General features: G+C 38.0%; 1 protein-coding gene across 16 annotated transcripts in view; it reads left to right on the plus strand.

The window, feature by feature from the left end:
- FMR1 (FMRP translational regulator 1) overlaps positions 1-18,062 on the plus strand; it is a 36,395-nt gene extending 18,333 nt beyond the window's left edge. The window contains exons 8-17 of one of the 16 annotated variants that reach the window (XM_036839775.1): positions 1,334-1,504; positions 1,602-1,680; positions 5,076-5,185; positions 5,890-6,024; positions 6,531-6,593; positions 8,915-9,001; positions 11,520-11,715; positions 13,301-13,447; positions 13,938-14,020; positions 16,095-18,062. In XM_036839775.1, coding sequence (XP_036695670.1) covers positions 1,334-1,504; positions 1,602-1,680; positions 5,076-5,185; positions 5,890-6,024; positions 6,531-6,593; positions 8,915-9,001; positions 11,520-11,715; positions 13,301-13,447; positions 13,938-14,020; positions 16,095-16,256 — 1,233 coding nt within the window. In that variant the 3' untranslated portion in view covers positions 16,257-18,062. The other 15 variants (XM_036839779.1, XM_036839778.1, XM_036839780.1 and 12 more) reach the window with 15 other exon arrangements.
- The last annotated feature ends 4,665 nt before the right edge of the window (positions 18,063-22,727 follow it).

Here is a 22,727-nt window from a genome sequence, read left to right on the forward strand (position 1 = left end):
AGGCCAGAACAACCTCCTTACTTTCATTGTGAGTATTGTGGAAATATACTCATTTACCTCTTCTTAAACATCTAATTCTTCTTAAATGATCTGTTATCATACCTTTGGCTTATCATTTATCAGTGAATTATCAACTGAAAAGAATGAACCAGGTGAATGAACCAGGACTCAAAAAACATGACCTCTTGAAAAGTCCTAGGAATATTTGATACATTTTGTTGCTCTAATCTACAAAAAAGGATTTTATACTTTTAAAATTGTTTATAGTAGTTACACTCATTCATTCAAATTATCAGGTATGTTGAATAATGAGAAACTAGCATGCATGCCTATCTTTTCTCACTACTAATATTAAAGAGATCCACATATTCAGATACGAAATTTCCATTTTTCAACATGAGCCACTAATATGTTTGGTTTTCATTAATGGCATGCTAGAACTAAACATTAAATTTTGATAATACTATCTAAAGAGAGTGATTATCCACAAGTTTGAGGTGTCAGTATAACCTAGTTCAGTCATCACTGAATATTTTGAAAGAATTCATCTTACTTGTGGATCCAGATCACAAGGTCTTACAGACTCTGATCTCATTTTAGGTTGCAGGCACATATGTAAGATAAGCTGTAAGTCTTTGATACCCTGTGATCATTCAATTTAATTACTATACCAAAATTTTTATGATTCCTTTACTCAGGTTAGGGGTGGGGGTGGGAGGGTGTCCTTTTAATGTCATCACTTCATCAGAGGACTATCTAGACCCACAGTATCTAGTGATAAGTTATGTAAATGGCACTGTTTCTAGAAAAAAAAAATGTATACACACACACACACCGATATCCTTTAATAAAATGAAATGAAACACAACATTGTAAAGCAACCGTACTCCAATAAAAATGAATTAAAAAATGAAATGAATACAATTTTCTGTAAAGATGGTATTTAAATTTTTTTTTTTTACTTAATTAATATTGAGTCTGTCAGACCCAGTGAGCTGGTTTTTATTTGGGAACATTTGATCTGCTTCTTAAGTATTACATTGATGTCATTGGTTAACTAAGGCAGCCTTGCAAATAGGTTTTCAAAAGTTACCTTGGAAAATTGTCAACAAGCCCTTTCCTGTTAACAAAAATATATCAAATGGCATAGACCTTTAGTGACCTAAAAAGTACTTACGCTGTGCGAAATATTTTCTTAAACCTGTTAGTTTCCAAGTGAAACTGATTTATAGGTCCCTGATATACAGGGTCAAGATAATTTACATGGCTGACCTAAATACAGTTGTCTTAATAGTCGATAAAGCATACTAATCAGATGTGTGTTTCTCTTCAGAGTTCAAGGCAACTTGCCTCAAGGTTTCACGAACAGTTTATCGTACGAGAAGATCTGATGGGTCTAGCTATTGGTACTCATGGTGCTAATATTCAGCAAGCTAGAAAGGTACCTGGGGTCACTGCTATCGATCTAGATGAAGATACCTGCACATTTCATATTTATGGGGAGGTAAATATTTTACTAAATAGTGTTTTTCTAAAATAAAAAATAGTATTTCAGCTGGCTCATCTTTTGTTGATTTAAATCTTTTCCCCATTTTTATTAGGATCAGGATGCAGTGAAAAAGGCTCGAAGCTTTCTGGAATTTGCTGAAGATGTCATACAAGTTCCAAGGAACTTAGTAGGTGAGTCGGCAGTTGCTTTTGACACACACTACAAAAACAAAAGTTAGGTAAACAGTTTATTTATACCGATAGAATTCCATTTTCACTCACTTGGGGAGTCATTTAGCTGAAGCTTAATCTTTGAAATAGTCTATTACTACAGTGTACAAAAAATATTTGGTAAATACACTCAAAGATTACATTTTCAGAAGGTGTGCAAAGGATACTGCTTTGCTAGTTCAAACCTACTGGTTCCTGGAAGGATAAATTTTGCACAGCCTCATCACTATATGTATTTATATCTTAAATATGTTTTTTTCAAAATTAATGACATTTGGGGGCTTTGTATAATTTGGAGTAGACTGGTATTTGATCTCTCTAATGGGGCTATAAAATGATAGCACTCTTCATTATCTCAGAGTTGAAGATCTGAGTATAGGTTACTTAAATCTAATAAGTTCCAAAGCTAGAAGTAATTCCGAATGTCTCTAGGGCTTTCTGCAACATCAGCTGTAATTCTTCATTTTGACTTGAGTTGTTTCATGACCATCACCAATCATGAGTACCAGCAAATACATAGGAACTCTTCACCAGTGCTCTTAAAAGGTGCAGTTATCTTTAGTAGAACATATCAACAAAGTGCAGTTTTATCAAGAATACTACGTATGTTTTAAATTTATAAATAAAATTGGGACACACTGCCTATACATTTAAAAAAATTTTTTTAACTTGATATCATGACTGATTATAAAAGGTAATGGATGCCCTTTGGAATGTTTAAAGAAGGAGAAGATAAGGACTTCCTATGCATTTTTTTTCACATACTTTCAGTTCTACTTAGCCTGCTCTTTTTGTCAGGATAGAATTATAAACATCTTCCTATGCCATTAAAAAACACTTGGAATAGTATTTTTCTCCCAAAGACAATTAGTTTGAAGATGAAGTATAAAAGACTAGTGAAATAATGCAGAATTATCTTCTCAACTATATACTACAGACAACTGAAGAGCATGACTGTGTAATGTTATTGAGGTAACTTGCACACCAGTTGTGTGTATGGGAAATGTGTGATTAGCACCATCCTGGTTACCTCAGGATAAGTGGGGCTGTGAATGATATTTACTTTCCTCTTATTTACAGTTTGTCAAGCAATTGCATACATTTTATAGTTAGAAAAGTTATTTTAAATTTAGAAATTCTTAGGAAATATAACTATTAGACAGTTTTTTCAAAAATTACTGAATAAAAACTAATGTGTCAGATTCACGAAAGTTCATTTTGGAGATGGCTTGATGATAGGGAAAGGTCTTGGGTGTAGGTGTTGGATCCAGATTTCAGCTCTACTTCACTTTTTGGTCGCTATTTGGCCTTGGGCAACTGACTTAGCCTCCTTGAGTCTACTTTCCTCACCTCTGAAACAAATGTGATCATAGTGTCTACCGTATAGGATTGTGATAATTAAATAGGAAGATATAGATAGATAGTTATAGATAAAGATATAATTACATAAGCTCTGGATATAGTAGGGGACTCTGTAAATGTTAGTTCTCTTTCCTTCCCCTATTCAAAACAATTCCAGTTCGGTAGAGCAGAATTATAGTAAGCTGTCAGTTGGGAATTGGAAATAACTATGCAATGTAGAATTGGATTATTTGCTATTAAAAGTAGATTCTACCTGTGGTCTTACCTGAAGAGAAGAGGATCCCAGCAGTGACCTTTCACCAGAAAGCCTGATTTTCATTTTGTTCCTTCCTAGTAAAATAAGACAGTTCTGTTTTAGAGGCTGTCTCCTCCAGCACTGGGAATGTTGGGAGTTTTCAGAAAGCGTTTTTGTATAAAATTTGGCAAGGCAGATCTATAGGGAGATGTCTAGTCAGTATTGTATGAGTTTTCAAGTCCCACAATATGACTTATGATCTCTCTTATTTCCCACAAACTCTCTTTGGTACGTACACTGATTTATCTTTCTTTTCTAAAAATTTGCTTGTTCTTCACCCACTTTGACAGTGAATTGGTCTAATAAGTGTTATAGACATAAAGAAAAAAACCGTGGGAAGACTCTCTCCTCCCTCCACCCCTTTTCATTTGAAGGGAAGAAGAGCTGAAATAATTGACGGAAAGACCTAAATCAGGAGTCCTGATTTAGTGGTGTCAGTTCTTTTCCCTGGCCACTGACCAGTCAAAAGAGGTTATGGGGGTGAGTGAGGCTGGCACACACAGCAAGAGTGCCAAGGCTATGCTGATTAGAAGAACCACAAGGTCGTGCTTTGACAGGGCTTTCCCTGCATTCTTATTTAGGATTGGCTCAGCAAATTTTCTATTCCAGTTTTTTTCCCCCATCCCTACCTCAGGTGAAATGGTGGGGCAGGCACATGATGGGCGTGGCCAGTGCTGGGTGCTTTAAGAACCTTGGGAGAGCCCTTGGAATCAGATGTAATTCACATGTAGATTTGTAGAATCAGTTGTTCTTAATATTTGTAATGTCTTGCTTTACACTAATGCATAATGATGGCTGTGAAAGCAGTCATTTCCCAGTTAAGTATATGATTAAATTTTATAAAATGAGAGAGAGAATCGAGTGCCCATTCATTACTGGTATTTGAAGTCTTTGGAGTTTTAACAGATGATACTGATAAAACTTAATCTTGAACTGGTTTTAAGCTTTTTCACTGTGGTTTTAAGTTAAAAGTGTGATTTCTTAATCTTTTACTCTGACTAATCCCTTTACCTTTTAACATACTAATATAATTTGTGAGTAATGCACAAGAGTAGTAGTCCGCTAACACATTGGCCTGAAGAATGTGTACTTTTAGATGTACGTATAGCTGCTTAAGCCACTTTTAAACTTAGAGTACCTTTTATAAATATGCCATATAAATTCTAAAAATATTTGCCATGGGCAAAGAAGCAGATTTAAATCAGGTACAGATAGAATCGAAATTGTCAAAGAAAGAAGCGAATGTATTTTCTCTTATCTGTCCTTTTCCTTAATTCCTTTTATAGAACTTTGCAGAAAGAATGATACATGCCACTATACCTGAACATTTAAAATATGCCCTTTTGTGCCAAATAAGAGCCTATCTTTGAACTGCCTTAAAAATTCAAAATTACCCGTATCAGTTCACAAGTATTATCAGTTCACAAGTATTAATCAACTCTCATACCTGACCAAAGGAGTTTGAACAATGATGACCTCATAAAATGGAAAGCCAGTTTGACTCTGTCTTTTTGAAAAGAGTCTCTGTTTTGGTTTTGAGATAGATAGACAGATACGGAGGAAGAAAGAAAGAAAGAATTGAAATTATATGAAATTTTATACGTATATATAAAATGTGATAGTTTATGGTGGGGTGTGCTTACTGGTTTGAGGTATGTGTTTTTAAAACCAAACATGAATTATTCATTTCTTACCTTAGGCAAAGTAATAGGAAAAAATGGAAAACTGATTCAGGAGATTGTGGACAAGTCAGGAGTTGTGAGGGTGAGAATTGAAGCTGAAAATGAGAAAAATGTTCCACAAGAAGAGGTATGTTTCTAGTGCGTATGTTTCTGGTTTCTCTAATAAAAGTAAAAGTCTTTTACTGTCTTATTTGACATAGTAACTTAGAGGCCTCCAATATGCACATAATGTGAATGTAAAAATTCTATCAGGCATGCCAGTTAATTGCAGCTGTAGATAACGGCCTCTGTTTATTCTCTAATGCTGTGATTGTGGATTAGTCACTTTAACCCCTTTAAGCCTTATTTCTTGATCTTCAACATGAGTAATCACAAATGTAAAAAAAAAATGTCTGAAGCACTCTTCACATATTACTTAATGTTCCTGACAGAGACAAAATTGGGACACTAGTTAGGTTTTCTGGCTTTCATCCTTTGGCTTTTTCACTTTGTATGTCTGCTTATTTTGTGTGCTTTACATTTTTTAAAGTATTTGGGGTGGGGGGGTAAGGGTGTGCTCTTCTGTACAATGGTACTGTTTAAAATAAAATCCTTTCAAATTGCCATAATTTTCATATATTTCATAGTCTTTTGTCAAGGTTCTTTTAGCTGAAGTTAAATCTTTGTGCGTTTTTACTGCATAATGTTTGCATTCTGTAAGTTTGTTTACCAAGACTGTTTATAATAGTTTCTGTTCTTAAAAATATGATCATTGATACAATAATGGAGCTAAATAAAGTCTTAAAAATTGGTCCTTTTTTTTCTCTTTTGTGTTTTGTGTTTTTCACCAAGGAAATTATGCCACCAAATTCCCTACCTTCCAGTAACTCAAGGGTTGGACCTACTCCTTCAGAAGAAAAAAAGCATATAGATGTAAAGGAAAACAGCACTCATTTTTCTCAGCCTAACAGCACAAAAGTCCAGAGGGTAAGAAATAATTGTCACTTTGAATTATACTAGAAGTAATTTCTTCAACCCAAATGTCACAGTTGGTGTTTTGGGTATTTTCTGTGGTTAGGCTCATAAGGCTACTCATGCTGTATTTGTTTCAAATCTGATTGCCAGCTTATGAGATATTACAAACCAAAGTGATAACTACTTTTCAGCTTATTCACAGTGACAAATCTTATGCTGTAAACATAAAATACAGGGTTGCATTTAGTGGTCACATTTTTCTTTTGAGGGTGGACTTTTATTTTTTCATGCTGTAGCTCTTGAAATTTTACAGATTGTAGTAGCTCAAAATGTACCCTCTGTTAGATACATAAGTTACTACTTAAAACCATATTTTTAAAACTGACTTTCAACATTTGAACTAACCTAATTGTTTAGAAATGGATTTAGAAGTCCTACAGTGAAAGTCCTGCGTTCAGGCTTCTGTGTATCGTTTGTTATAGTTAATGACATCACTTGCATTCCTTATACTGCTTTAGGTTTTAGTGGTTTCATCAACTGTAGCAGGGGAATCCCAGAAACCTGAACTCAAGGCTTGGCAGGTAGGAAAACATTCCTTGAAAAATACATTTTAATTTTATATTTGAATGTTTATTCCCCTGGTTAAGAAAGACTACAAATGATCGTCAGAGTTGGGGGATGTGGAGGAGTGTCTGTGGGTTCGTGGACCCATTGCCCTGGGAAAAAGCTCATATTCCTTCCTGCTGCTTATAAGGCCTTTCTTTCACAGTCCCCTGACCAATATCATCTCTTACCACTCCTCTCCCTTGTACCTGAGAGAGGCTTGAGCCATACCTGAAGTACCTAGAGTTCTTGAAACGCTTCTCTGCTCTCTGTTGCTTCTAGACGTATGCACATGTTTTCTCTGCCTGGAGCACTCTTTTTCCTCCAACCTGCCACCTTGCTTTGACCTTACTCCTTGTGCAGCTTTCCTTGTATACTTTCCATAGGTCCCCTCCCCCTGACGGGCTCAAGAGCCTTTCCCCCTTTCATGCTCCGATGTGTTCACCCCTATCATAGCGCTTACTACATAGATATTTACTAGTTATCTAGTCACATTGTTAGTTCCTTGAGGGCAGACACCCGCCCTCAACCTGGCCTGTGAGAACTGTTTATGGGGAAAATATTATGACTCACAAGAGATTAAAAGCAAAAATGCCATTTTGTAAAGAGAAATATAACCGCAAGTGGATTGGATATTCCTCTCTGCTGGGCAGGCCAGTTCTCATCCCAGAACAGGAAATCACTTTTTTCCTGGTGTCTGCTCTTGCCTTTCTTTGTTGTAATTTAACCATTCTGGTCCACTAGTAATGTGCTTAAATTAGAGTGGCACTTGGGTACATCAACAGTTTGGAAATGTTGAAAGGGAATTTTTTTTCATTATTTGCTCCACAGTTGATCAACTAAATCTGTGACATAGGGCTTTCAAGCTTATTTTGGTCATATGTGATCCAGGGGGAAGGGCGTAGCATTTCATCATAGGGCATTTTGGAAAATAATATGGTTAACTGCTTTGTAACAAAGTTGGGGAAAAAACTCAACTGTCAGAAATGTTTTTGAGAAAAAGAGATCTGAGTCATAGGCCTGATTGTTTCCATAGTTCATATATTATTCAATCAAAAAAAAATCCATGTGAAACCCATGGGTTTTCAATGGCACCTGATTCTTTAGGTGGTTGTTGTTGCTAGGAAGTAGTGCCTTGCTTACCAGATGGATGTCAGTCTGCAGGCAGTATTTCCTAATTGTTTAGTTTTGTACCCTATCAACAGCCATGTTCATGTGGAAGGAAAAAGAAAAAACCTATTCCAACCCCACATGCATGTAAGACGCTGTGTACTGAGCTCAAGCAAACAAAAGCAGCCCAGCAGTACCCACACCTATCAAATGAATGCTTTTTTTAAAAAGAGTGATACTTGCTAAGCTTCTTGGCTTCTCACACCTAGAAACTTCACCTAGAGAATTCTAATGTATCTACATCAAAGCCACTGTGTGCTTTTCTTTAGTCACGTGTGACTATCAGTCACCATGTGAATTTCATCAGTAGCAGAATATTGAATTATTTTCAACTTTGAATGTCATAATTGCCAGCTATTAGTTTGCACAACTGGCCTAGGCTTCCCTATAACTGTGACAAGAAATAGTTTTTTTTCTCATTTGTACTGATGGGCTAGAAGTATACATTTTTAGTCTACTCCTTTTTTAAAATCTATCCTTATATTAAAGTAGTACCATAGGGAGATCAAACTTTCCTGATGATTCAGTCCTTTACTATGTTCAGAGCACATTATGGAAGTATATTGAAATGCTAAATTTTATGCTCATGGATGTGCCTAGTTTTTTTTTTTCCCCTCACAGAATAATTACTAAGTGCATTTTAATTTCTTATTCTTCTTGTTTGTGTTTTGTTTGTACTCTGTTGACTCGGTTAGCAAAGTTGATTTAGTTTCTACTTTTGTACCCTGGTATCTAATTTTGAATTATTTTTTAAAGAATTTGATCTAGATAAAATCTGTAGTAAATGAATTAGAGTATTTTAAAGTATTCATTTTGTTTATGCTTCTCATGTTAAAGCTTATATAATTTTGAGTTACATAATTTATGAGTTTACCAACATTTAATAGTAGTGTTTATATCATAGTAACCTGATGCATTTAAGGGTTGCTATATTGATCTGTCCTTATACACAGTAGATGTGTAAAATATACCAACTACTTTTGTTTTTAGGTATTGGTTTATATTTTCAACAAACTTTCATGTACCTACTGTTTGTCAGACCCTGTGCTAGGGATTTAGTCATTATTTGCATTTTTCAGATTAATTCATCATTAATTTTATAGGATTATTGTTGCCATTTCTTTTTCAGGGTATGGTACCATTTGTTTTTGTGGGAACAAAAGACAGCATCGCTAATGCCACTGTTCTTCTGGATTATCACCTGAACTATTTAAAGGTGAGAACAGGAAGAACTTTAATGTCGAAACCTTTTGCACTAAAATATAAAAACTCCATAGTAAATCTTAAAGCAATTAAGTTTCATTCTAGCCTGTACATGATAATGAAAGACCTGTAAAAGATAATAGAAAAAAATTTTCATTTCGTTTAGCTTATTATATTCCTTCTGAAAACACAAGTCAGTTTTCCATCATTATAAATTTAAGGACCAGTATCCCAGTTCTCAAGAAACTCCCCTATTTCCCATTATTCTTCTGTTAAACCCTTATACTCACTTTAGACAATCCTGTCAAAAATACATTTCATCCCATTGATCCTTTCTAGCCCTTGTGAGTTTTTTCCAGGACAAATTTCATGTCTGTAACACTTGCCTTTGTTGTCCCTTTTATGTCATTTATCAAGGAAATCCCAGAGTTTCATGAAGTCCTCTGTTTAAATGTTTACCCTTCGTAATTTTCTCTATACTCTTATTACAAAATAGAAACAATTTGTGTCTTCTTATAAATGCACATTTTAGTTAGTATTTGTACGGTTATGCCTCCTCTAGCTTACAAACTGGAAAGCAGGAACCAGGAGGCTGCAAGGCATAGCAGAAAGAGCACTGGATTGGCAATCCAGTGATTTGCTTGTAGTCTCTCTTCTGCCATGAACTAGCTCTGTGTCTATAGGCAAATCCCCTCCCTAGACTAGGTGCTTTTTAAAATTTCTTTTGGCCAAATGTTCTGTAATTCGATAAAATAGAATTTCACCCATGTCACTTTTATAATTTCTTCTTTGTATCCATATGTATCAAAAATATATTGTAACTGGTACTAAATAGTATTTTTAAAGTAACCCAAGTTTCTATTTTATTTATGATGCTATATTAATAAGAATTTTTTTGCTGATTTCTTAAAGAAATAAAATTAAATAATTTATAGTTATATGTAAATAAGGAAGAAAAATTCAGTAGCTAGGTACTTCTTATCATTCTTATGGTGGTCAGTTAATAATTGCAAGTGGGGAGGTTTCATCCAGCAAGGTTTGCATGGATAGGATACCCCATTGATTTGCTTATTCACTTTTGCTTTAAAGTGTGTTTTATGTGTAATCTGTTGTATGTGTTTTTCTTCATATTCTTAGCTTAAATAATTTTGAAGACCTGGAGAGTTAGGGTTGCATTGCATCAGTCCCTTGTTCTTTTGACTAATGTTCTTCCTTAGATCTTTTGATTTATTCTTCACAATTGAGTATCTTTTTTGGTTATCAGCAGCTGTCCTGTTGTTGCCATTCTTTCCATCACCAGATCTTCCCTCGAGTGGGCTTGGCATCTCTCACCAAAAGGTGACTGCTTTGCCCCAGTGGGATAACCTGGACTACCATTCTGTTTTGCAAGATACACCCATTCCATGAGCTCTAACTGTACTTTTGGAGTAAGCCACTCACTCAGCTGCAGTCTCTTCTTTGTTCAAGTCCTCTGTAAAACAAATTCTGGTTCAGAGCACAGATGAAGCTCATCTAGATTCTTACCTGCCCTTTTCCTGAGGCTGCCATAACCAAGATTTTAGGAACCTAGCTTTACAGAGGCTTCCCCAGTGACTGTTCATGTGGGCAGCCCCTATGACGGCCTCTGCTTGACTGAGACACCCAGTGCTACTCTAGTTGTGGGTCCAGTTCCCTGTAGCTAGTAAATAGATGCTTATGGGTAGATTGGAAGAAGAAGGGTTAGAATTGAGACTTCATCTGGATTTGACAGAACCCAACATATTGGAAGCATTGTGTGTGAGGGTCTGTTAGTGGACCCCAGGTGTATATTTTGATCAACTGACTATACTGTTCGTCATACTTGTTCTAGCAGAGTCGTAGTCTTTAAGAGGTTTTCAAGGCATGATATAAGATATCCAACTTGTTTTTGTCAACTATTAAATAGTTCCCCTATATAAGGAATATAAACATTTTCAGTTCATCGAAGATAATTGTTTCTTAATTGTATAGTCACGTCCAAAGACCTGCCGTAGTATATGTTCTTTGAAAGCAGAAGATGGCCCAGACTCAATGTTTTGTTAATTAAGATATTAACTGGCAAATCTATTTCAATTAAGATTATTTACAATGTGTGATTTTTAAGGTTAGCTGGTTAAACCTTAAATGTCATTTATCTGTATTTATACGTTTTAGAGTTGTTTTATTCAATATCCTATTATCAAGAAGTCCCAAAACTAGCATATTTGTGCCTTAGCAGATCTGTCGGATAATAGTGCCAAATTAAATAACTTTAAATTCTATCAGTATAATTTTAATGCTCAGTATTTTTGTTATATCTCTAATTCTGGACATCAATAATATGTTATCTATAGTAATTTTATTTTTAAGGAGACCATTCAATTTCCTGATAATTCTGTGTAACAGTGTTTACTATAAATTTAGAACTGAAATTGAAATATTTCCAGTATACTTTTTATCTGATGAAAAGGAGAAAGGTATTATTAAGTAAAATGTCAAACTATTTTTACTGTTATCTTGTATATTTTAAATAGGAAGTAGACCAGTTGCGTTTGGAGAGATTACAAATTGATGAGCAATTGCGACAGATTGGAGCTAGTTCTAGACCACCACCAAATCGTACAGATAAGGAAAAAGGCTATGTGACTGATGATGGTCAAGGAATGGGTCGAGGTAGTAGACCTTACAGAAATAGGGGGCACGGCAGACGCGGTCCTGGATATACTTCAGGTACAAACTAAGCATTTTACTCAGTAACTTTATCTGTTCCTAGACTTAATAGCTGCTAATCTCTAATACTCATTAGAACCCCATTATAACAGTTTCTCACTACATGGTTTCCAATTCACAGTGGGTCAAATTGTGTTGCAAGCGACATAGAGAAAAAACCTGATAATAACACATAGAGTTCACAGGGCAGGTGTGAGTTCTGTCCACGTTCTGGCTGGGGATAAATCTGCTTAAGCCCTTGTATGTTGATGACTTTCCTAAGGCCTTTCCTGATTTTATTACTGTATAGCCAAAACTTTTTTCATTTGTGTACCGTGGCTCATTTTTTGTCAGGCATGTGCTGGTCATACTTGCTGGATGGACTGTGTAAATCAGGGGTCTGCATCCTGTGGCTCGTAAGGTGATTTTGAGTGGCATGGCCAAAGTCAGCCCTAGGCACAGTCAAGAAGTAGGCGAAGTTTCTCTTTGCCTTCTCAGCTCTTCTTTCAGTGCTTCTTTCTTCTCTCCCAGTACCTTTCATTGAACGCTGTCCCACTGCCAGTGCCTACTGTCTTTCTTGCTCAACTGTGTATCTACTATGTAACTTGCTAATGATGGTATAAGGTATAATCCATCTCACAAATATTTGCATTTCAAAAAGGAACTCTTTAAGATGGAAAAGCCTTCAAGATCCACAGGAATGAAGCTATAATGGTGAAGCTATAATTGGTCATTAGCTCCAACAGAGGAAGAGAGAGAGGTAGTAGAGCTGATATTCTGGAGTGGGGGAGAGAGACACCTACTCCTAAGGCCAACCTTGAACCTAACCCCTAATCCCTCTCCCAGCAGTCTGTTCTTTATGCTGTTGAAGTCCCCCCTCACCGTGGAGCTCTTTTCCCCACTCCCATCCCTTATATCATTAACCCAGCTCCCCAGGCATAACAAGTTTATTACAATAAATCCTTTATAATGATCAGTTATTCCAGTGGGAGTGGGAGGGAAGGTTGTGGACCAAGCATCAGGCAAGCATATCCTCATTCAGCTAGGTCCAATCCCTGATCACACAAGAGACCCTTCCCTGAGATAGTAGTAGCCATGGTGGCCACCTTTGCCACCCTCTCTGAGGTGACCAAAATGTATGCATTCCCCTCTGTCCCTGGGCCAAACCTTGTTAAAAGGAACCCTCTTTATAGAGGTTTTGTTGATCAAGGTATTGCATTTAACTGTTGTAGACAACTTTTCCTCCAGAGAGCACAGATGTTTAAAGGAGCACAGCTGTTAAATGATGTGGCATACTCAGGTTTGAACTTAGATGGCTAATAAAATATCTTTTATTTTTTTTAATGAGAACCAAAAATGTTTGAAACAAAAATTACCTCAAATATTGTGGAAACCTTCATTTTGAATTTAAGATAATTTGTTTTACAAAATGGAAGGTGATAATACTCTTTGGTGGGCTTATAAATTGGGAAGAGTAATGGATTACCCCTGAAACATCTCTGGAAGCTTCTGTTAACCTAACTTTTTTTTTTAAGTCGGACAACGGTATATAACTTTTAACTCTCGATAGGAACTAATTCTGAAGCATCAAATGCTTCTGAAACAGAATCTGACCACAGAGATGAACTCAGTGATTGGTCATTAGCTCCAACAGAGGAAGAGAGGGAGAACTTCCTGCGCAGAGGAGACGGGCGACGGCGTGGAGGTGGAGGAAGAGGACAGGGAGGAAGAGGACGCGGAGGCGGCTTCAAAGGTACAGAGGTTTTCATCTGTTAAGAAATGAAGGTGAATTGTAACAGCTGTCTGAAGTTCTATGAAGAACCTTGCTGATTCAATGATGTATTACCAAGACCCCCATTTCTCTGGTTTTGTACTGGTCACCATGGGAAAGGCACATGTAATTGGCAATATTAGACAGCCTTCCCTCTGGTTCACATAGAATAAGTATATGAATAAACACTGATAACTAGTTTCACTTCTTTGGGTATTCTAAACATCACATCTGATCATTAGCTCAGGTTGACCTGTAACAGTGGATGCAGAATTGTGATGCCTTAGAAATATTTTCTGTTCCTTGGTAGCATGCTAGATTATTAGCCAGTGTGTAACTGGAATCACTAGGTTGTTGATTCTATGTTAGATTCTGTGGTGGATCTAAATAAATTGAGGATGTGGGAACAAAGAACTTCCAATAAGCATGTCAGAATCAGTGACCATCAAACCTTTTAAAAACGTCCCTATAGGAAACGATGATCACTCCCGAACAGATAATCGTCCACGTAATCCAAGAGAGGCTAAAGGAAGAACAGCAGATGGATCCCTCCAGGTAAACCTGTGTGCCTCTTTTCATCTAAATTGTTTGAGTTACAGTAGTTTGAGATTTATAAGTTAATTTTACTTGATTTTTAAACATGTTCAAAGGTTGTGAATTTGGTATATTGAAATATTTTCCTTTCAACATTACATTTGTGGGCAGTCTTAGTCCTTTGTGACAAGTATACAAAGAAGATTTCTCTAGAGAATATGCAGTCTCAGTATTTCTGAAGACTTTGCAGCCACAGTGTGACTTCAATACCACATTGGTGGTCCAACCCCCCCCCCTCGCCCCCCCACCAACTGCCCAAGAAAAGAAACATCCAGGAATGTACCCAGAGAGACTTGCGTCAGCCCTGTGGGTCCCTCCTCCCCTGAGTTGCAGGGATAGAGTGTCCTCTTTGAGTGGAAAGTAAGGGGAAAAAGGTGTCTGGCTCAAGGGTAATGATCATGATACACAGGGCACTGCATGACACTCAGCTGGTACATGCTGAATCAGTCAGCTGCTTATTTACAGCCAGCCTCTATTCTGAGAACCCCATCTCAAGTGGTAATCACCTGTGCCGAACCCATTGTTAAGTAATTTTAAAATTACCCCTGAGCGTGTCCAGACAGACACCTTTGCTGAGTGCTTTGTGTGTGTTTTATCTTACTTAATCTTTTAGCAGCCCCCTGAGGTGTAAAAAGTTTTATTATTCTGTTTTATAGGTGAGTAAACTGATGTTTAGAAAGATTGAATCACATAGTTGGCGTACGGTAGAGTGATATTTGAATACTGGTATCTGATTCCCAGAACCCATGTTCTCTTCTGCTGCTTCTTTAATTCTGAAGACTTAATCCAAGTAGTTAGGGTTCCTTCATGACTATGGACTATTGGTTTGGGACCAATACCCAAGATTAGTGAGAGATGATTTTTAAGAGCAGAAACTCCACGATGGAGTATTTCTTAGAATTCATAACGGTTGTAAGTAGGTGTTAACTGTTGGCTGGTTCTTAAGGACCAGCATAGAAAAGACCTTAGACGTAGATAGAGATCGATGAAATAATGCACACACATGTGCCTTACAGAGATGTAAGGCGTTTCTGTACCAGTTTTATAATTCCGCTCTTCACAACCCAACAGTTAAAACAGTCACCCAGGACCAACACTTAAACGCACTTTGAAATTACAGCAAACCATTTTGGGATTATATGTCACATTTGTACTTGAAGCAGATCAATATTTGTAATTGTTTTAGGCCCATTTGTCAATATTATCTTCCTTTTGTACAGCATCTAGAAGTCTGTTAGCAGTGTTTAAGTGTTCAGTGTTGGCACTTAAAATATTACATAAATCTCAGAATATTATTTTTTAAATTGTATTCATCTCTACACTCTTCCTGGGATTCCAGTTCTTCCACACATTAGTGTCTTCAAATTTCCCTGTACCATTCTTATTCTTCAGAGTTCAAGTTGTATGATCATCTCACTTGCCTCATTGAAGGCAAGTAAGTAGCCTTACTGAAGCTACTAGAAACCAACGCTCGTATTTTTTTTATGTAAGACAGTGGGAGCCCTCAGTGTAAGGAAACTTAATTATACTCATGATAGACATAAAGATGTCAACTAAAGGCTAGTTAAGAAGTGAGTTAGTTAAGTTATTACTCTGGTAACATCAGAATAGGAAGACAGTAATTTGTGTCTCTCCTCCTGGGTTTCACAGTCTTTGAAGACTAACCCATTTTTTTTTAACTCTAGTATTATAGACATGTATATTTTACAATCAGTAATAGTAATTCATTTTAACTATTTGTTTCTCACTGTTTTGTTCTACTTAGAAGAAGACACAGTAGGATTGTGAGTTTTTATCTAACTTTGGACACAGTGAGATGACCAGTGTGTTCCAGTTAAAGAAGAAGAGTGTTTTTAAATCATAAACCAAATAAAGATCCTACCTGACCATAATTTCTTGCACTTCTTCTATTCTCACCCCCATATCCCCCTTTTAAGATGTGGAATTTACCCTTCGGGCTTAAATTTCTCGTCAGGCCAATTACAGATTACAGTAGGATATGGTCTGTGTATATAACAACTGTAACTTGTTTTAGATCAGAGTTGACTGCAATAATGAAAGGAGTGTCCACACTAAAACATTACAGAATACCTCCAGTGAAGGTAACCGGCTGCGCACGGGTAAAGATCGTAACCAGAAGAAGGAGAAGCCAGACAGCGTGGATGGTCAGCAACCACTTGTGAACGGAGTACCCTAAACGGCGTAATTCTGGAGTCATGTTCCCTATACCATTTCCGTAATTCTTATTCCATATTAGAAACTTTGTTAGGCCAAAGACAAATAGTAGGCAAGGTGGCACAGGGCATGAAATGAACACCAATTCTGTTAAGAATTTTATTTTTTGTCATATTGGCCATAAGCAACAGTTTTCAGATTTGCACAAAGAAAGAGATCTTAAAATTTTGAAACATTACTTTTAAGTAATTAAGTATACTTAGCACTTCAGGACAGGATTTTCGTTTGGTTTATTTTTTAAATACCAAGCAGTGGTATTCTTTCTTAATTTGGACCGTTACCCTGCGTTGGGTGATAACTCACTGGTACATTTCAGTTTTTCTGAATAAATAGCATTTATGGTAATCATATTACACTTCTGTTTTCAGTCTCATACGGAAGGCCAATGACATTTCATGTCCTGTGTCAGTTTATGTTTTGGTCCACTTTTCCAGTATTTTAGTGGACCCTGAGATGTGTGTGATGTGACGTTTGTCATTTTCATTAGCAAAAAAAAAGTTGTATGATCTGTGCCTTTTTTATATCTTGGCAGGTAGGAATATTATATTTGGATGCAGAGTTCAGGGAAGATAAGTTGGAAACACTAAATGTTAAAAGATGTAGCAAACCCTGTCAAACATTAGTACTTTATAGAAGAATGCATGCTTTCCATATTTTTTTTTCTTACATAAACATCAGGTTAGGCAGTATAAAGATTAGGACTTGTTTTTGTTTTTGTTTCGTTGCACTGAAGTTTGACAAATAGTGTTATTGAGAGGGATGTGTAATTTTTCTGTATAGACAGGAGAAGAAATAACTGTCTTTTCATTTGAGAGAGGCTAAAACATTTTCAGCTAGGAACAAATCTTCCTGGTCAAAAGTTAGTAGGATATGCCTGCTCTTTGGCCTGATGACCAGTTTTAAATTAGAGCTGTTTTTATTTTGTCCTCCCCAAGTTTTGCGAAGTTTTTCATATTTTAATTTCAAGCTTATCTGGGGGAGATAGGAAGGTCATTTCCATGTGTGCATAATAATCCTGTGAAGTACAGGTACTTTGTCTAAGAAACAATGGAAGCAGGTTAAATGTTTTGTAAACTTTGAAATATTAGGTCCAAATGTATAAGCAGAATTGGAAAGCAGACTAGGATTGGTTAACAAATGATACTTTTTTTCTTTAGTTTTTTGACATGTTGGATTTTGGGTTTGAGTCTCTTCGTTTTTTTTTGTTTTTTTGTTTTTGTTACGAATGAGATTTACAGAGGAAAAATATGTGAAGGACCTTCACTCTAAGATGTTATATTTTTCTTAAAAAATAACTCCAAGTAGGGGTACCACTGAATCTGTACAGAGCCGTACAAACCGAAGTTCTGCCTCTGATGTATTCTGTGAGTTTGTTTCTTTGAATTTTCATTTTACGGTTACTTTTCCTTGCATACAAATAAGCATATAAAAATGGCAACAAACTGCACATGATTTCAAGAATATTAAAAAGTCTTTTAAAAGTATTGCCAAACATTAATGTTGATTTCTAGTTATTTATTCTGGGAATGTATAGTATTTGAAAACAGAAATTGGTACCTTGCACACATCATCTGTAAGCTGTTTGGTTTAAAATACTGTAGATAATTAACCAAGGTAGAATGACCTTGTAATGTAACTGCTCTTGGGCAATATTCTCTGTACATATTAGCAACAACAGATTGGATTTTATGTTGACATTTGTTTGGTTATAGTGCAATATATTTTGTATGCAAGCAGTTTCAATAAAGTTTGATCTTCCTCTGCTAAATTGACGTTGATGCAATCCTTACAAATGATTGCTTTTAAAATTTTAAGATAGGAAAAGAAATCTATAAAGCGTTCTGTTACAAAATGTAACTGTATTACCATTGGAAATTTCACATGTCATAGGAAGTTAGCCGTTATCTACCAACTTTCAAGAACTTGTTCTTGTTTAATAAGGTGAAAAAAGTCAACAAAATGGTACAGAAGCACATTGTGCCATTACAATATGCACTAAGTCTCTTTTTTACAAAGGCTGAATTCAGCAAGCCGCTAACTTGCTTAAATGAATTACTAACTTCTAAAACTGTAATTTGAGTCACATGTTTTCAAACGGAGTTGGAGTTTATTCATATTACAATATTTGTGTGCTAAACGTGTATGTTTTTCAGTTCAAAGTCATGATGTTTTTAAAATCTTATTAAAGTTTCAAAAATCTGAAGATTGTTTATCTAGATGTAAATTTTTATTAAAAAGTTGCACTTATGAAAAAGCAAAAAATTAGTCTGACAGATGTTTGCTCCTGGTCTTAAATTTCTAAATATAACAAAAATTAACGATGGGGGGAGGTATTAATCATGCAAAGCATACATTATGCCTTGCAAATCATCTTTTATGTGCCCTTAAAAAGCAGAAAGGTAGATATTTGAAAATAATTCTACATATTCCCAGTTAGAGGATTTGAACACATTAATTACATAGGATGCTACTAAACCGTGTTAAACACATACTCCTGTCTGAGCACACATAAACTTACCTTGCCATTTGGAAAATATTAAATATGTCTATTTTGAAAAATGTTTTTTGATGTCAGTATCTCAGTAATAAAATACATGACAGGTTTGTAGGTAGAATGTGTCTGAATTGGCTATTGTGATCAACTTCACGGAACTCTGGCACAGCCTAGAAAAGTGGATAGAAATGGAGAGGTGATCCAGTGATGCAGGACAGTCTGTCTACATAAGTGGTTTTTTTTGAGGAAAATCCATCTTTGTTTTCTGCTTTTCTAGTTTTTCATTCTGGTACTTTTCTGGGTTTCTGTTACCCGTTCTGCCTAGTTCTGGACTCTTGCACGGTCCATTAGAGGTGGTAAGTAGCAGCCATGCTCAAGTAACTTTGTTGGGTTTTCCTGGTTTCGCATTTCAGTGCTTGCTACACGTGAACAACCTATTGGCGGCAGCAGGCTTGAGACTCAACTTGGCAGCTCACTCAGAGGCATTTCTCCCATCTGACCATGATCTTCCCGTTCCTGGTGGTTAGGAATCTAGTGCCTTTTAGAGTCAATATACTGATTTGATCACTTTTGAGCCAGTTTGGTTCATGGCCATAAATAGCATCTTTCCCTCATGACCCTCTGATGCCTCTGATAAGCAGTTATTCTGAAATAGCCATTACCAGATGCTAGTCTTGATTGCTCAGAAGGCTTCATGTGTACCAGTATTTAAATTTTGATCATCTTTCCCTCTGTGTGTTTATCGAGGGCTGTTGAAAAATTTTATTTGGGGCTATTTAGAGATTTTCTTTCCATTTCTCTCAGAACTTTCCATGAAGAAACGGAGAAATCTGTATTTTATGCTGATGAGTTTTATGTTAATGGGAGAGGCATTAAAAATCTTTGCAAGTTGCACTTGCTAAGTGATTAAAGATAGGCTTCAAAACTAAGTGCCTGAAGGTCTTCCCACCAATTTCTATATACCATACACTTGATTACAGGAGTAGGTCCAGAACTGGAAGGAAGATGTAAGTGTCAACAGAAGATGGTTACATGCAATCCTGAGAACTGGGGTATATCATCATTATTCAGTATCATACAGAACATAGATGGCTTATGGTAAGAGGAGAAAAAAAATTCCAGTGTTATTTTTGGTAAATACTAAGGCATCTTTGTCAGATTTCCTTGGAGATCAAAACCTGTAAGGTATTAACATCAAAGAACAGAGTACTAGTGCTCAAGGAATATATATCATTAAAAGTTGCAAGTGCAGCATGGATACTACGTGATAAAAAGGAACCTAAGGAGTTATGCTGTGAAGAGGGAGGAATCAGGAGGTAGATCCCACACTTGACCGGGGCGTAGACTAGCTCGGTGGTTGCTGGAAGAGTCATGTCACCTCTCCAGGTTCCGATTTCTTCATGGGTTAAATGAGTGGTTGCTAAGGTATCCTAACTCCAAAGTCGTATATGCATTAAGAAGGTATTCATGTTTTATATGGAGAAAACTACAGAGTAATTGTTAACGAAGCACCCACCTGATTTCATCTGGTTCTCATTAAATATTTAGTGAACATTCACTACATAGCAGGCACTTCACAGGCTTCTTGGGGATACAGAGATAATATTTCAGGCCTTCAAGAAGCTCAGTGTCGAGTGGGAGAGCTCAGTGAGTCAGTGGGCAGTTCCAGCACATGGTACAGTAAGTACTAAGATGCCCAGGGTGAGGTGGGAGCACATAGAAACAACCCAAATCGGGGTGGCGTGGAGTCAGTAAAGGGCTTCTCGGGTGAAGTGAAACCTTACCTAAGACGGAGGACAGGTTGGAGAGGTTAGCCAGGAGAAAAAGGGCTGGGGCCATTGATCTAAGCATGAAAAAGTCAGTTTGGGAAGCTTCCCGAAGCTTCGGTGTGGCTAGGCCACAGAATTTGAGGTAGAGAGTGAGGGAGGTGAGAGGAGAGATACCGCCAAGGAAGGCCTACGGTGCCACGTTAGAGGTTTGACTTTCGGGAGCCTTTGAAGGGTTTTAAACGAGATCAGGTTTACACTTGAATAAGTGTGGAGGGACAGACAGGATTGCCCACCACTCCAGGAGCCTCTGTCAAGTCGCCTGGTGACCACCTAGCAGGAGGGGCTGGGCCCACATCCAACTTCCTGGATGTTCCTCTGCCCCACAGTCCAAATCCAGCTTCCCAAAGGTCACAGGTGCTAGCAGGCTGTGTTCCCAGACAGCGCCCCGGACAGCTGGCATTTAAGCCCTGGTTTGATCCTCTGCCTGCAAGGCCACCACCATCAGCGTTGCCCTGCGGAAAGGTAGACTCCCAGGGAAGATACACCTTCCCCTGGAGCCCAGCCCTGGGGATGCAGCCCACAGGGCCCCAGCCTTTGCATGTGTCTCTGTGGGAGAGAATGGGCGTCCACGTGCGTCTTCTTCCTGACCCTTACTGGTAATTTTCCCTCATTAAAACCTTTCCCTCTTGCATGCTGGTGTGCTGTTTGCCTTCACCCACCGAGTCACACAGATCGTGCCCCACATGAGGCAAACTCCACTTATTCCAGCTCTGGCCTTTGGGAAACTGCAAAAGGGATCAACTAAGCCATACGAGGGCTGCACAACACCCCTCCTAGGGCTAGCGGTGAGAGGCCTAGCTGAGCTGAAATCACTGGTGAACATGTTTCGGCCTTGGTCTAGGGCCATACCATGTGCCACAGAGGCTCTGGAAAGTCCTCCACGTGAGGCAGATAGAGACTGTTCCATCCCTTGGCACTCCCTACAAGTCAGTCAGCCCTGTGAGCCCTAAGGGAAAAGAAGCTGACAGAAAAGAGCCCTTGGTCTCAAGTGCCATTGGAACAGTAGATGCAACCTAACCTCAGACATGAAACCTGGCACTGTGCAGTGTACCACCCAGGGGCTTATTAGGCAGAGGGTGAGGGATTGGGGTCCAGACCGAGGGGCTTCAAAACACAGGGAACTGGACTCCCAACAATAATCACAGCAGTCCCATGAGGCTTGAACGGCTTACATGATGAAGAAGCTACACCCATGAGGTAAGTGGCACTGAATGGCCAGCATTTGAGGTTTACCACCAGATTTCCTTTTGCCAAATGAATTGGCTAGTCCAGCCAATGGGGAGAGAGCACATGTGCCTGCCCTGGGCTTGCATCGGATGCTCGGGGAAATCAGACACATAGCCACAAAGAGGAGACTTCCCTACTGAGGTCGCAGCTGCTTTGAGGCACGTTGGCACTATAGACCGACGGTGTGAAAATCCTGGGCGTCAGGGATAACTTGCGAGCAAATGACCTTAATTCAGAGAACGCTGGAGAAGCCAATGGGATCTTACATGAGCAGGACATCCCTAACTTTGCTCCTTCTACCAGGGAATGAGGGATGGGATAATCCTTCGGTGCTGATTTAGGCCCCACCCAAAAGAGGAAGAGGAGATAAGGGGCCCTGTAAGTTGCCCCAGGACCCAGCAAAAATGAAAAGGCCGGAGGCGAACACTCCAGGCTTCCTTCTGAGGCTCCCTCAGGCAGCACTGTTCTGGCTCTGGGCCTTGAACAAAGGGATTGCTAAGGAAGGAGAGATATGGGAAAAACCAAGAGGGTGGTCAGCTGATAACCCGACTCACTCTAAAGAGGTTGCAGAGAGAAGATAGGGGTGCAGGAAACAAAAATGACTGATTTTTGAGCGGGCATCAAGGAGACCCCTATGGAGCGCTGACGCAAGGAGATCCTGGGTGATGAAGGCCGTTAGTTTTCCCCACTACCTGGACAGCAGGTCTCCAAAGCCTCCTCCTGTGTCCTTGGAGAAGGGTGCAGGGGAGGAGGTGAAGCAGTTAAGCACATATAAGTGCTGCTAGAATGAGACTCCCCAGCCCCACAGGCCTCTGTGCTACCCAGGAGACTGATTTTCTAGCCCGAGTGCTAGAGGGCCCTTCAATCCAGATTTGAGTCCCTT

This window comes from Balaenoptera musculus, chromosome X (genome assembly GCF_009873245.2).
Source record: "Balaenoptera musculus isolate JJ_BM4_2016_0621 chromosome X, mBalMus1.pri.v3, whole genome shotgun sequence".
NCBI classification, from domain to species: domain Eukaryota; kingdom Metazoa; phylum Chordata; class Mammalia; order Artiodactyla; family Balaenopteridae; genus Balaenoptera; species Balaenoptera musculus.